General features: G+C 41.4%; 1 protein-coding gene across 12 annotated transcripts in view; it reads left to right on the top strand.

Annotated features, from left to right (window-relative positions):
• The window catches only part of LOC119442887 (electroneutral sodium bicarbonate exchanger 1-like), a 215,272-nt gene that overhangs the window by 157,570 nt on the left and 42,237 nt on the right, over positions 1-15,465 (top strand). For 11 of the 12 annotated variants that reach the window (XR_007465738.1, XM_037707936.2, XM_037707935.2 and 8 more), the window contains exons 4-11: positions 1,826-1,961; positions 4,431-4,591; positions 5,353-5,550; positions 7,495-7,638; positions 10,699-10,847; positions 11,877-12,122; positions 13,354-13,500; positions 14,433-14,533. Coding sequence is in view for 11 of the 12 variants with exons in the window: in XM_037707936.2 (XP_037563864.1) it covers positions 1,826-1,961; positions 4,431-4,591; positions 5,353-5,550; positions 7,495-7,638; positions 10,699-10,847; positions 11,877-12,122; positions 13,354-13,500; positions 14,433-14,533 (1,282 nt within the window). In the remaining variant the exon portion in view is untranslated. The remainder of the gene's footprint in view (positions 1-1,825; positions 1,962-4,430; positions 4,592-5,352; positions 5,551-7,494; positions 7,639-10,698; positions 10,848-11,876; positions 12,123-13,353; positions 13,501-14,432; positions 14,534-15,465) is intronic. The other variant, XM_037707938.2, reaches the window with a different exon arrangement.

Below are 15,465 nucleotides of genomic sequence, written 5' to 3'. Positions count from 1 at the left end.
TTGACTGAGATGTCTCGCAGATGCCAGAGACGATCGCAAAAAGAGCACACGTACCCGACCGGGTTATCGATAAAATCCCTGTTAAAGATTTTGGTGGCGCCTGCGTGAAGCCGGGCATTGTGTCCAGTCTTGCACTTTCGGGTTTCGTGCAAGACACTGCAATGGGCTTCCAAACGCGCTTCATGCTGTTCAGGAGCTTCTAAGCTATGTCGTCTTGCCTGATACACCCGCATTGTCGCAAGCCGCCTAGCATGTTCCTCGAGAGTCTCCTAGGCTTGCCAAGCCCATGCCTTTTTGCCAGACTTTTTCAGCTTGTGCCCAGCGCTTGGCGATGACTTCGGAGTCGTTCGAATCACACTTAGCTTGCTGCCGCTTGCGTTTCTGCTCCATCCCTCTCGCTCGGCGCTCGGCCTCTCGATCATAAGACAAATCCGGTACGTTCATAGCGCACACAAAACCCGTGCCAACTGCCAGAGGAGGTCAACTCAGCACGCCTCCGCCTACCGTCCTTCTCCGTGATGCTTCGCATCCTTTCACCTTTCCCGCTTCGCTCAGTGCCACCTAGACTTTCCTCTAGGTGGCGTTGCGTTGCCGCACGCCACAGTGCGCTCCTCCGTACTTTCCCAGGCGCGCGATTCTCTTATCCACCTCCAGGTGCCTTCATCCCCCGACACTTGCTTCCCTCGCGGCGACACACATAATCTCGGTGATTTCACAGACGGGGCATGTACGCTTGCACGTAAAAGGACAACACAAACTTCTGACTGTCATCTGGATCTGGAAGTAGTGGAAGAAAAGTAAGACACAAGACCTATCTGCACATGCTCAAGGGAATTGGCAGTGCCAAACCAGCAGTCATGGACAAGCGTCGGCACTCACGAAGAATAACGATTTAGGCACGATGACGGAATTACGCATATGCTACTGCTACGGATAGTATGCCACACCTCTACCATCAGGCGCACTTCTTTGCTCGTGTGTCTGATAGTACTTCATTGCAAACTTGCAGTTCCTACCAACTTGTTCAGCTTTCTGTCATTCTAAGATTCGTAACTACTTTACACTAATTCTTTTATGTAAACTTGGCTAGAAACACTTGAAATAGCAGTACTCGTAGCAGAGCTAACTGAGATGTTCTTTAATAACCTCAAATGCAATATTAAAAGCTATGTAAATATGTATCATTGGTAGTCTAAGTAAATGCATGTGAATGTAGAGATAAAAACAAAAGTACTTGAAGCGTGCAAGTAATCAGAAAAGATATAAATAGCAACAAATATGTAGTGCAAGTGTATATATGTACCTAGAAACAAAGCGGTACAGAAATCACAATTTTTATTGCTTCAACATATAGCATGCGCTTGCACTTGTGTAATGAGTTGGCATTTCCTGCAGAAATATCATAGAAATGCTATGCTTGTATCTTACTCTTATGCGCCAGAATTGTAGGAACTTGATTCCATCAAACCAATATGTATGTATATCCTGCAGGTTCAGATATCCGACATCTCATTCGTTCAGTTGAATTCCTTTGTATCTGGTCAGAATTATTGCTATTCTGTTGTGGCAAATGCTATGTTCATGGAATTTTCCCTTCAATTATGTGAAGTCTTACCAAGTCTTTCATAGTTGTTGGCATTTGCTGGTAATTGTTTGTAAAAAAACGATTACCTGCTCACATATTTAGGATACTGAATGCCCTGCTCTGTCAGCACTATTCTTGTACAAGCTGCACCAGTTATTTGGTCCTTTTCTTTTAGATAGCTGTCTGCTCGTTTGCCATGGATTATATGCTCACACTGGTGCATGTGTGTTCGACATGCAGTTACTCCCCCAGCAGAGCGGGTACACTTTATCCTTGGAGAGGAAGAAGATGGCCTACACGAAGCACATCCTCTGTTCAGCGAGATGGAGATCCTCTGTGCTGAAGGGGACGAGATGGAGTGGAGAGAAGCGGCGAGGTCAGTGCTGCTAACATAGAATGCTGATTATGCTCTTACGTTGGGCTTGCTTTGCCTTGCACATTCAAACATAACGTGGAAGATGTGCGGCACTGACTCTAGCGAGACAATGAACACCTGATGTCAGCAGGCAGTTTTGTGTTTGTTACATTTCTTTCCTTTTTCTCAAATAAACAAGACAATCTCAAAAATAAAATATTCCTTTCATCAGTCAGCAGTGCTTGCATGTTGTAGTCACTTTATTGCAACTATAGGTGTTATATGGTCTTCTGACTTAGCTGAGAGTACACTAAGCTGGGACCCTGCTTTCGCCACTGACATAGAGCAGGCTTTGTGGTGTCTGAGTGGCTCAATGTAATGTGGAGCTTTTACTGGAAACTCACACATTTTGTTTTATGTCTCAACAATTTTAAATACATAGAATGTTTATGTCAGCAGTGCTTGCTATACAGTCGAACTTCGACATAATGAACGCATATATAACAAATTTTTCAGATATAACAAAGTAAATCTAAAATGTTTATCACTGATATTGGCAAGTAACAAACATATGCTTATGACGAATATCTGAAATAACGAAGGTGCTGAATGTTTGATGCGACTTCCTTATACCTAGATTCGACTGTATTCACTTTATTGCTACTGTAGGTACAGTGGAATCTCGTTGATACGATCTTCATGGGAACCGGAAAATAAAACGTATCATCCAAAAATCGTATTATCCAAACATAATCGTATATAAGGAAAATAAATGGTATATAAGGGGAAAAAACGTATTATCCTGAGGAACGTAGTATGCAGAATTGTGTCAATGAGATTCCACTGTACTGTGGCTTCCTAAGGTATTCCTATGTAAAATATATGTATAGCTTATGGTTTTGTGACTGGAGATCCTGCCTGTGCCACTGTTGTAAAGCAGGCTTTATGAGTGGCTTAAAATATGGAGCTTTTACTGGAAACATGCACATTTTGTTTTATGCCTCACCTGTTCCCCTTTGTGTGGGTGAGCAGCACTTAGCATGGGTGAAAATCTGCTTTCCTTCTGGATGAGGATTATATCACAGATGAAGAAGTGACTGCACACACCATACCAAGGGTTTCAATGCTTATGAGAAAACCTGAGGATCGTGAAAACTAAATAGGAAGGGATGTAGAGCATATATTATTATTTGTGGGTTTGTATTGTTGGTTGTAGCAGTCTAGTAAGTGATAAAAGTATGTGGAATGGCACACTTAATGACAGATCACTGGTAGGTTAGGCTTGGCAGTGCAATAATGCAAAAAGAAACTTGCTAGTGGAAGAATGAGCATCTCTTTTGTCATTGCTGCTTTTAATTCATTTTAGCATTATGATATCCTCAGCATAAGGATATCTTTCGATCTTTGTAGTATTCTTTATTGAATTCTAAATGTACATTATTAAATATTGTTTCGGATGCTCCAAGTTGCATTGTATACCATATTAACTCAAAATTACTAGTTACATATTTTCCTCCATGTATTAATGCTTTGAAGTGTGCGTGCAGAGAGTGTGTGTGCATGATCGTCTATTGTAACTCTATGTCTTTGTTAAAACCATGCAGTGCAACTTGTCTTCCATGATGAGAAAGAGTGCTTAGAATTGAATCAAAAGCTTGAACGCAATAATATGCCCTTTTCTGAAATACAGCTGTCAAAAGGCAGCAGGGGGCTTAGAGTTGTGGGCTGCTGGATTTCGGCTTAATGCAGTAGTTCTTTGCTCCAGACATACCTAGACTTTATATTACCAGTTATATTTACAAAAGACAAGACCCTTGCAAATGCAACTTTGAAGTGTAGTGGCATAAAATTATAGTTAATCTAGTGTTCTCATTTTGATTTCTACATCACTCGCGTCTGTTGGCATGAATATCAAAACATCTTCAGTGCGGTTGAACAAGACGAGAGCAAGGACAAATTAACCCCACAATGTCCATCATGCAATTTTTGATATGCCAAGTTTGACACCTCAAAATGCTGATTTAAGCATGGGAAACAATGCACAAATCAGTAGTAGTAGTGTTTTTGACACACTGAAGTTCAGTTGTGGATAGCTGAGAAAACCAATGAATAATAAATTAATTTCTACAGTAATGAATTTCGTACTCAAATATAATGTCATTGGCTTTTTTTTTTGTTTTTTTTTTTTGTGTGTGTGTGTAAATGCACACTCTTCTTGGCTATAGAAATATAGGCGAACAAGTTGTTTTAGTTTACTTTGGTGTGGAATGGTTTTGGGGATTTGTGGGGGATTAACTGGTGGTTGTTATTCTGTATCGGTGGCCAGAGTGCAAGTTTTGTTTTCATAGAGGCCTTTCTGCACATTTTGTACTTTTTTTCAGGGCACTGAGTGAACCACATTACAAGGACAATGTAAAAATATAATAAGAGTACACACTAACTTCGTGCTGCTCACCCTCTGATTGAGTTTTCCTTTTTGCAACCATGCAGGTGGATTAAGTTTGAAGAGGACGTGGAAGAAGGAGGTGATCGATGGTCCAAACCACACGTGTCAACCATCTCGCTTCACTCGCTAATGGAGCTACGCAGCTTTATTCTCAATGGCACCATCATGCTTGACATGGAAGCCAGCAGCTTGGAGAATATAGCTGGTACACTACTTTGTGAAAACTCTCATCTCATTTGTAGTTTCTTGCACTTATGTGTTTACTTCCATTTGGCAAGTGTGGTGACTGTAACAACGTAAGGCGAGAAAGTTCTACTGGGCAAAGAGTGGAGTGTATAGGAGTAGTTTTTGCTTGCTCGGAGAGCTGATGCATATTAAAACTTGTGCAGTAGTCAAACAACAATATAACAAATTATTGGATATAATGAAGTAAATCTAAAAAATTTCTTGCTGCCACCAGCACATAACAAATATATGCTTATAATGAATATCGGATATATGACAGATTTTTCATGTCAAATGCGACTGCATTATAACAAGGTTCGACTGTAGAACATTATGTACATGCTAGTATAACGTGTCATAGTCAGAAACATTGTTTTGCCCTGAGCATGTTCTATGAAAAGAAGATTCGACTGAACTTACGTCTTCTTACTGTCTGAGCTGTAGTTGTGATGTACTGTAACCACACCAATGACTTCGTAAAATCTAGAGCCCTATTTTCTACTCTTCTACTTCTCGCTATGAGATGTGTGGGAACAGCGTCCGCACTCCCTATAGCGTTTACAATTAGAGCTAACCAATAAGCATCATACCTCGGTAGATATACTAGGGAGCATCGCTTGACTTTGATAATCATCCTCCAATGGTTTCTGCTAAATTTCTCCTTATACACCATTTCGTTATCTGCCTTTTGTTATGTTGTCTTCCTGGCCTTCACATTTTGTCTGTGTATAATGCTCACAGATTTGGTCTTGGAGAACATGGTGAACGGTGGTCAGTTGTCGGCGGGTGAGCAGCTGGAACGCACGAAGGAAGTACTCCTGCGCCGTCACCGGCATCAGCATGAACGGCACCGCACAGACAAAGGCTCACGGCTGCCCCTGATCCGATCTCTCGCTGACATTGGCCGCAATTCCTCCAAGAGCATGTTCGGAGCCCACAGTAAGCACCCCACCTGAGCCCTGTGTGACATACGTTGCCCATCCTCAGGGCTGTTGTGCAATACTGCTGTTCCAGTATGTATGCAGCCTTGAGTTTTTTTCTTGCGCCCGTCACCTTGGTTCTGTATATATGAGAATTCACTTTGTTTGTGCTTGTAGAGCCTTTGATTTAATAACGTTGTGGTAAGGTGGTCAGTTTGTACTTACAAAAGGAAAGAAAATGTGACTCTGGTGATTGTCTGAGAAGAAACACAGAACAGGGGCTAACTTGCAACTAAATTTATTTTGAGGGGCCAAGAAAATATAGAACTTCTAAATAATTTTTAGATACATATATAAAGTTTAGTTCATAGCCAGTGCCTGTTCTACGTACCTTCTACTATCATCATCGAAGTTGTGCTTTGAATTGTGTTTTGTCTTTCATTTCTTTTAGAATAGTTTTTAAAGTTATTGCAGCCAAATATGCTGCCATGAAATCGGTCTGTGCGTTGTTCTTTCCTTATGTCACTGTAATGTTTGCTCTCTTTTTTTGCGGTGACACTTCTCCGACTCACGCAGTTGACAATTTAATCCTCATCTTCCTAAGCACTGGAATTGTCAGGCATTTTTATCATTTTCATTCGCCCAGTGCACATCATATGAGGGGAAATTGAATTAACTATGTAATAGGTGGCACTGACTGCTCTTTTAAAAGTTACTGGAATTTTTAGCCTAGTGAAGCTATTGCTGGCTCTTGCTCCTTTTGATTTATGTGGACATTCTTGCTAGCTTAGGCTACAAAATAAACCCAAGTTGCCTGTCTGGTGAGATGTTGCTCATGTAGCCTGTGTTGAAGTAGTCATGAAGGTTGTTTGGATACTTGCTTGAGTTTGCAAGTGAGATGAACTTCACTGAATTTTTCTCTTGTCAGTTCATTTAGAGCAAAGATTTAGTTAATATTTATTCTAGTAATATCACCACAGTTGGTTGTCATTCTATCACTCATACTATTACTGTTGGAATTATTCTCGAATCAATTCATTTTCAAAGAGACTGCTTCATGGATTTAATAAATCATTTGTATTGTTTATTAGGGGGCTATAGAAATGTGTTGGCAATAACTTATTGGGATTCATGTTGCAGCAGCATTATAGATGCTAGCGGGACGTGTAAGGAGTGTAAAATGAGCAGAGTAGGCACTCATACATTGAATTATTGCCTGTGTGTATATCTAACAATGGTGAGTGTAAATTGCTAATGCTATTTAGTGTGAATGATTTCAGTTGGCATCATATGTGATGTGTCCTGTGACAGCTTCATACAAGTGAGTCTGTTTGGGAATGTGCTGCAAGATCCCCAGAAAAAGGTTGTCATTGTTTTTTTGCTGCAAGCAGTATGATGTGCTTGCCCTGAACTGCCTTTTTTGAGTTGTGAAATGACTACACAGAAAAATGTGTTTTGTGAGCTATCTGCATACTGAAAAGAAATAGTCATCAACCCACCCTTGTGCATACGTGAAAGGCAACACATGAAGGTGTTGTCTCTTAATAATGTCAACTTTTGCATATTGGAGTAAAAAAATTTGCCATGGAAAGATAACATGATTTGATATAAAAAGTAAAAGTATAATTTACTATTTAAGGTGTTTTGAGGTGTTTGTTGTTCTTACTTGCAGATTAGGCTATTGCACAAGGAATGTCAGGTTCCATATGACGGCAGTGGACATAGTAAATTAGCATATACTAGAGTGCATTTCATGAGGAGAGTTCCAAGTCGCTTATTGCATATGAAAAATAGCACTGCTTTGTGACTGTCACAGTCTGTTGGCCTCTGATGATGCCTTCTTTAAAAAAAATGTTTGCCACTGTGGTGCTTGTGTGTGCTGCGGCGCATTTACCGCATCGTTGTTGTTCTGCACTTGTTCTTTCTTCTTCGGTTGGCGTTGAACACCAACACTGACACCCAGCCAACGGGGGCAAGGATTCTAGTCCGTCACTTAACCCAGATCCATCGTCTGTGGTGGTCTCAACAACACCAGCTGCCACAAACGCCGAAGCAACAAACCGTGGAGGCTGGCGTCCAACCAGAAGCCTCAGAGAACTCTTTTGTGGTAAAGGTGCCTCACAAACACACGTGCAACCGCTCGCCCATGTCGATGTATCTTGTCTGTGGCTGCATTCCAAACCACCACCCTGCTGGAAGGCTCTTGCACAGAATCTGGAACAGGTTTTGCTTTGCCGTTGCTGATAATAGAGACCTTAAGCATACCACTTTCACTCTGCTGTTTCTCCTACCGTCTTAGCCACCTGCTAGTTTAATGCATGCTAGCCAAGTTCTGCCTCACTTGAACATGACTTCAATTAGCTGGCAGGCTCAAAGCTAGCAGGTAATGCTAAAGGTAGAGCGAATGTGGCTTGCTAAAGCTCTCTAATGGTGAGATTATCTTTCTCTAGTAGGTGGTCTTTATTCTCTGGGCGGACACTGCCTAAAGTTGCTTTAAGTGTTCCTGCTAAAATGTATAGCATGCATTGAGCAATTCAAAAGTTAAGTTGAAATTTTCAAGGATAATATTTTATTTTTTCGAGCGACTTACATCAACAACCATGCATGCGGAAGAGAAAACATCTCAGGCACACCTTTTGTAGAAAGAGTTGTGCTCCTAAAATGATCAGTTCATTTTTTTATTTGTAAGCCAAGGCGCTAAAGCAGTTTTGTCACTGTTCAGGATGTGCCTATGCAGGTTACATTTAGGCGTATCCATAGCTTGTCAGGGTTGAAATCCAAGGATGCTACTTCCTTGGATTTCAACCCTGACAAGCTATGAATACGCCTAAATGTACACTTTAAACTGAGCTGGCCTGAATGGCATTTCCAGACTTCACTGTCTTTTCCTTTAAGCTTTATTTCTCAGTCACTTTTTGGTGGGCTGGATGAAACTTGGGCATTGAAGATGTTAGGGTTGGAAAAACCCGTGCAATCCAGACCAAAATTCAGTCATAACAGTCAAGAGCATTTCCAGAGGGGTGACCAGGAAACTGGAGCTGCTACTGGTAACAAAGGCACCTTGGAGGCTGCGCAAATGCACTGGCGGCTAACCCGACACCTACCACACGCCTGATATGTTGTCACTGTGTTGTGGTGGTGGCCACACCCTGTTCGGCTTCTCTCATCTTGCGCACTGCCAGCTCTGCTAACCCCCACATATTCAGGCCCTGTCAATGACTGTGGGGCCCTATCTCCATGAATGCGATGCCCAAAGTGCTAGCATCAAATGTGACCATATATTTATTTTAAGTGCACCTAATAACAAGCACACTTGTACAAGATCTCAAGTCAGTTTCGACCTTACTTCTGCTTACCATTTCTTGAATTTTCGGCAGGGGAACAGGCCGTGGCTTGCACTTGTATATTCGGAGGTTATATATTCTCAACTATGCCAGGATGAAGTCAGAGATGCAGCCAGAAGGCAAAATTCATTGGGATGCAATTTTACTTGCGCTTCCAATTGATCAGTACCACTAGCTGATGATAACAGTAAATATTGTAATTTGCTGCTTGCAGCGAACTTTAAGTTTACTAATTGCACTCTGGATGCTGATGCTTCTGTATTTATATTGAACAAAGAAAATAAAACAATAGAAGTCAATTGTAAAAAATACAGCTCTAGTTTTAGTCTTTGGTAACAGTCATTTATGGCCAAATTAGCGCCTTATGTTGCTCACACGTGTTGCTCTGAGATAATTCGCTCTTTCAAAGAGTATGTGCTTGTGACAGCTGTCACATGATGCTGCTTTGGATTTTCATCGCATTCATGTGAACATGGCTGCTGTATGTGTGTATATGAAAAGGAGACTCCACTTTACACATAGTATGTTCATAGGCCTTATATATTGTCATCTAAGTCCGTCAGCTCTTTCTAACATACATTTTTTTATGTGCAATCTTAGTGTGCAAATGCCAAATACATCTGTTCTTTGGAGGAATTAAATCCTTGAGCTGTAATCCAGTGGGGGCTGTAGAGACAAAAGAAGCAGCAATGAAGGTAAAATATAATGCAACATATCTGCAGGCACTTTCTTGGCACTGGTAGATTACCTAGCCAGATATTGAAACTAAATAATTCAGCAAAGTAGACTTTTTAATAAGTGTGTTTGCACTTATACCCTGTCAAGTGGAGTCTTCTACTGTATGGGCTGTTGCTTCAATTTCATTGGTTGTTCTGTATTGCACAAAGTCTTCAAGAAAAAAAAAAATGTATATATGAAGCCCTGTTCCATGCTGTTGTGCTTTCATGATGTTCAGCACAAGAAGTGCTGAGACTTGTTGTGGCCTGTTTTGTGTCTGGCACCTGCACAGCTGTTGTGTGTTCAGTCAGTAATTTGCAGTTCTTAACTGTGTAATGTCATTTTCAGCTTCTGAAGTTAGTATTATGCTCTTAATGTATGCACATGTGTTGGAAGATGATCCTGTGTGGAATGAATGAAATGTCTGATCTATTTCCTGCTTTCTTTTTTTATTCTGCAATATAACGCTTTGTGACAGCAGCTTGCTCTTGCTTCTGAGTAAGCAACATAATGCTTGTAGTTAACAGAACAGTGCTTCATTATAAGAATTGTTGTTACTAGTGCAGCCTTCTCAATTTTTATAACTGTTTCGTTTTCTTTGTTTATGAATAAAACTAAAGTTTGCCCTAGTAATCTCTCTCACTGGATAGCCGTTGACAAGACCATTTTATTTAATGTGGTAAAGCTTTGCTGCAGTCCAGTTTGTTGAACAAGAAACGTCAAGTGAACTGCACAAAGAAAAAAATCTGGACACAAAAAGCACATATACTTGTACGACCGTGACAAGTGGAGACGACAAGCGACAGATGACCACAAGTGTCGCCATCGTATGTGTTGTTGTTTTGTTGTGTCCCCATTCACATTATGCAGTTCTGTTGATACTCTTATTGATCACTTTTGACTCGGGCAACTTGCTTTCTATATTTTAGAAAGCTTGACTAAGAACAGCAGTTCTTATAATGAGGCATGGCACCTTATTGCTGCACTTGTATCAGCAGTCTCCCTAATGAGAAAAAATGCACACTGTAAGTTGTAGTCAATGCCTGTCAGTTGCTGTAGGAGTTGTGACAGTTGTTTAACAGAGGTATTCCTTTTTCTATGAACAGGTGGCTCTGGCAACAACACAGAGGGCATGACTCAGAGCCCGAGCTCCAATTCTCTTCACATTCACGCTCCACACCCGGCACTGGCACACAGCGGCTCCACTCTGACAGATGCTGCCACCAATGCCAGTTCTCCTGACCTCCAACACAGGGTCAGCCTACGCAAAGCTCATTGTTATATCATGCTCTTCTATTAGGTTTGAGATATCATAGTTAGCTCTACAAGGTGTAGCATTGCAGTGAGGGGTACACAGGAGTACTGTAAAGAATCAAGTTAGGTCTTGCTCGAGAATACAGTGAAAAGTTGAATTGGCAGATTTCTAGCACATGAAGATGGTAAAAAATTAAAGCAAAGAAACAATTGAAGTCTAATAGCAGAGTAGCAAAATTGAAGTCTAAAGAGCAAAGAATAAATGTAATGAATCAAGTGATGTCTGGCAGGTGAATACACCAATGAATCAAAGGGAAGGATCAGTTTGGATTAGCGTGTGTCCTGGGTCCCTCTCATTCTGGTCCAGCCTCTGTCAGCTAGGTTTTTATGCAAGGATCATTCATGTCTTGCTTATTCCTATGGCGAAAATGTGTGTGGCTCATTGGTTATAAAAGTACCAAGTGCCAGTAAGCTGCACTAGGAAATAAATAGCGCATATTTGCATAGCGACAGGGGAAACACACATGGCTTGAGCCTTATTTGTTACAAATGAATTAAGAATATAGCACAGGAGTAACACTGCAATTTCTTGGGAAGAGGACTAAACATGGCCCTTTTGTTGTTTGTTGCACTTGGTGTGCAATGCGCTACTGAGGCTTTTTCTTCTTTTCTGAATTCTTGCTTCAGGAAACCTTTGTCAATTTAACAGCAGTGTATAATTGGGTTGAAACAAGATAAGTTCCTTGTGGGCATATCTTTGGTAGACATCTCTTTACCAAAGTGCCTTAAGAAAGACTCACCTGCTAATCAAGGCATCAGCGAACGTCTCTGGGTCACTTCATATTGAGCTGAGCACATATGAGTTCCAGCGATTGGCCTTATGTTATAGTTTTGGACCTGGTTATGTTATTTCATTCAATTTCATTGTGTCCTTCTGCCCTGCTTTCAAAGGATGCACAACTGGTGTTGTGGCAACTGATACGAGTATTACTCGCAAGTACTGATACCCCTTGGGCTTCTGTGCGTGCAGTTAAACCAGGCATTCATGAAGAAAATTCCACCAGGAGCCCAAGCATCCAACATTCTCGTTGGCGAAGTGGATTTCCTCGAGCGACCAATTACGGCCTTCGTGCGGCTGGCGGCTGCAGTGCCCTTGGGCGACCTCACTGAGGTGCCCGTGCCCACCCGGTTTCTGTTCCTGTTGCTTGGGCCTCAGGGCAACATGGTGCGCTACCACGAGATTGGCCGCGCCATTGCTATTCTCATGTCTGACGAGGTGAGTGTACAGTGTGCCTTCTGCTGTAAGTTTACATGATGTTGAACTGGCTCGTATGAGCAATGTCAGCTTCTCCCAAAGGGAATGCCAGTGTCTGTATTTATATCTGCTAACAGAATTTTCATTAACCTCCTCAGATCCAACAATCTCTTATTGACATGATACCTTTTAAAGTCAGTTCTTATTGGCAACCACTCTTTTATGAACCTGAAAAATGACTTCCTTGGTCAGATGGAACGGGCACATGCTTGCATCAGCACCTCCATGTATGTAAGCAAAGAGTCAATCTCTCCGGTTTGTTCAGATAAAAGTGCCTTTTGTTTGTCTAAAAAAAGATTTAGGTTTAACATCACATGGCAGTTCCTTGTGTTAACTTTTCATTCCGGATTGCTGCATCATCTGGTGGCTTTCAAAATGCACTATGTACACATTCATTTTTCATCGTCAATGACAATAGAGTGGTACATCTCACACAAAGTATCAATCTTTTTTAAAGCCAGTGGGAACAGAATAATTACATGCTTGAAGTACAGTGTCGCCTGAATCTATAGCTGATCATTTCTGGTTTAGTTATGAAAAAGATGAAAGCCATTGTCTGTGGGGACAAACACTGGGTCTGAAAAGGTTAATGACCTTGCAAGCTTAGAGCAGATAAGTGTGCTTGCACTGGCAAAGGATGCATGGACTGGATGGTATTTCAGTATTTCTTCTTGCTCATACAGCAAAGAAAACAAAGTAGCATGTGTTAGTGATTCAATTTTTTGGCACTCACTCATGAGCATGCCTAAAAAGTGTTTAGTAAGCTGTACGCAGGTTGATAACCACAAGAATAATTTCTCGTGCCCAGTGGGCTGATTTTCTCAAATAACCACTACATATCTATCCTTGGCATGGATTTATGGCCACATGAACGAACTTGGGCGTACTAGCAAGACATTTCGTATAGTTTTCACCACACTTTCTCAGCACTGCCACAGTGCTATTGCGAGTCCCAATATGTGTCCTGAACATGTTGCTGGCAGTTAGTGGCATTAATTAATTGACGGAGCAAATTGGTAATGGAATCAAGGTTGAAGTGAACAGGGACTGACACTTGTCCTGTTCCTATTGCCATCCATCACCATGATTTTATGTTTCTCACAGTGCGACTATAGTGGCCCTCCTTATTTTTTTTTGTCACTCCTCTGGCTGATACAGGTGTCACAATAACTGTGTGCTCCTGTTCTTTCAGGTCTTCCATGACGTAGCCTTCAAGGCCAAAAACAGAGACCACCTTCTGGCTGGAGTCGACGAGTTCCTGGACGCAGCCACAGTGCTGCCTCCAGGTGCTTGGGATCCTTCCATTCGCATTGAGCCCCCGCAGCATGTTCCCTCACAGGTGGGTGCCTTTCTTCTGCCCATTGTAGCCACATACAGGTCAGTGCACTCTTAAAAGAAACGTCTGATTAGTGTTCAAATATAGCTTCCAACATTTCTCGAATGCTGTAGGGCCATAGCAGCCTCTGCATTAAGTTAAGTCATATTGCAACAGCCACTGGAATAATTTCAAAATGTCTTAATGGTCATCAGCAGTGAAAAATTGGCCTTTAATACTCAGCTTTATTTGGTGCATTGCTTGATATTTTTAGAAGATACTTGCGAGGAATTTTAAGTTAAGCATTATTAGTATTAGTATTATTAGTATTACCACTAGTAAGTTAAGCTTCTGAAGTAGCAAAATGTCCTCTTTTATTACGGCAGGAGGCTTGCTGAGCTAGAAAAGACACAAGAATGAAAGATAAGTGGTGATCCCAACCTGAAGTACTGTAACAGCTCATCATAATGTCATGGATTTTGATGCTGTATACTCAGGTCTAGTTGATTGTTTAGCAGCAAGCAAAAATGATTATATAGCATTCCAAGGAAGCCAAAGATCAACTCTAGCAGATTTTTATATTAGAAAATACTTTCAAATCTGTGATGTTACACTGTATGACATTCCTTTTATTTATTGTATGCACAAGTGCACGTTTGCATATTGCATGGGCACCTTGTGGGATTCCGTTGAACTGATTTGCCATATTCAGTGTCCCTGTGCTTCAAGTTTTCAATAAGTTCACCCTTACGCTGTGATCTGCTAGCCTCTTGGTTAGCTCAGATGGTAGAGCGACCACCCTGAAAAGGCATTGATCGTGGGTATGAATTCCAGACCAACACAAATTTTTCCTCAACTGCAAAGCTTTCTTTCTGAGAAACCAGTGTGGGTTTCCCTTCTGACATTGTGCTACATTCGGGTGGATGACAGTTTCTCCTTTCATGCATGGGTTTCAGGAAGGGCGCAAGAAACAGGAGCCATCAAAGGAACCGGCTTTCTCCCCGGAGGAGGAGGAAGAAAAGGAAAGAGAAGAGAGTGGTCTTAAGAGAACCGGAAGGTAAGTGTGCACAGATAATGTGGAGAGGGAATTCCTTTGGTGCTGCACTGGACTGAGAGACAAAAAGAACTGAGTGATGGTAATGCCACACAGGTTAATAGGGGAGGGGGCAATAAAAAGCTCAAACAATGTGTGAAGAAAGAACATTTGGTCCTTTCTTCGCATAATTTTTTCTAACAGCTTATGTTGTGCAACCTTCTCTCTGACATGAAACACCAACTAAACTCACAAATTTCTGTGGCATTGAAGGTAGAGCTAAGGAGGCTAAGCAAACGTGTGACAGTAGTCCCAGAGTCTCATTTGCGATTGTTTAAGCTGGAGAACAGAAAACATAAACATGTTAGTTATTATAACACTTTCATAAAAGCATAATATAAAATGTACCACACAATGTGATATTTTAATTTTATTTTTCCACTTTACTCTTCTGCATATTGCCAAATGTGAAACCAAGTAGCAAGCTATGCCGATTAAGTATCTGCTCTGAGAAACTATGACAGAAAGTACTGTCAAACTCGGCCGGACTACTTGGCACAGTATCACAGACGCAGTAGCTCCGCCCCTGTAAGTTTTCCTTCGTTGCCACAGAAAGTCGTCTGGAGGCATGCTTCTTTTACAAGCTTTCCTAATTGAGGGATGAGTTGCAACATGCATGCTGGCATGCTTCTCAAGGACAGACTCTCAAATAAGACGAACTTTGTTAATGGGAACAATATGGGGACCTTTTTTGAAAACAATGCCTTCCTTAGCAAATTATTCCCAGTTTTTCATATCGGGTATGTGTATTTATAGCCTCTCTTTTGTGGGACGTTACTGAAGATGGTGCTATCTAAAAATGTGCGCCAATCTCAAAGACAGACCAGGTACCAGTGCTCTCGGTATTGATACTGGTGGTGCCAGTGGTTTCCAGTGGTATCAGTACCGATGGTACC

The sequence above is a fragment of the Dermacentor silvarum genome, chromosome 2, assembly GCF_013339745.2.
Source record: "Dermacentor silvarum isolate Dsil-2018 chromosome 2, BIME_Dsil_1.4, whole genome shotgun sequence".
Lineage (NCBI taxonomy): Eukaryota > Metazoa > Arthropoda > Arachnida > Ixodida > Ixodidae > Dermacentor > Dermacentor silvarum.
Note: the sequence above shows the minus strand (reverse complement) of the source record. Positions and strands in the feature narration are given on the sequence as shown.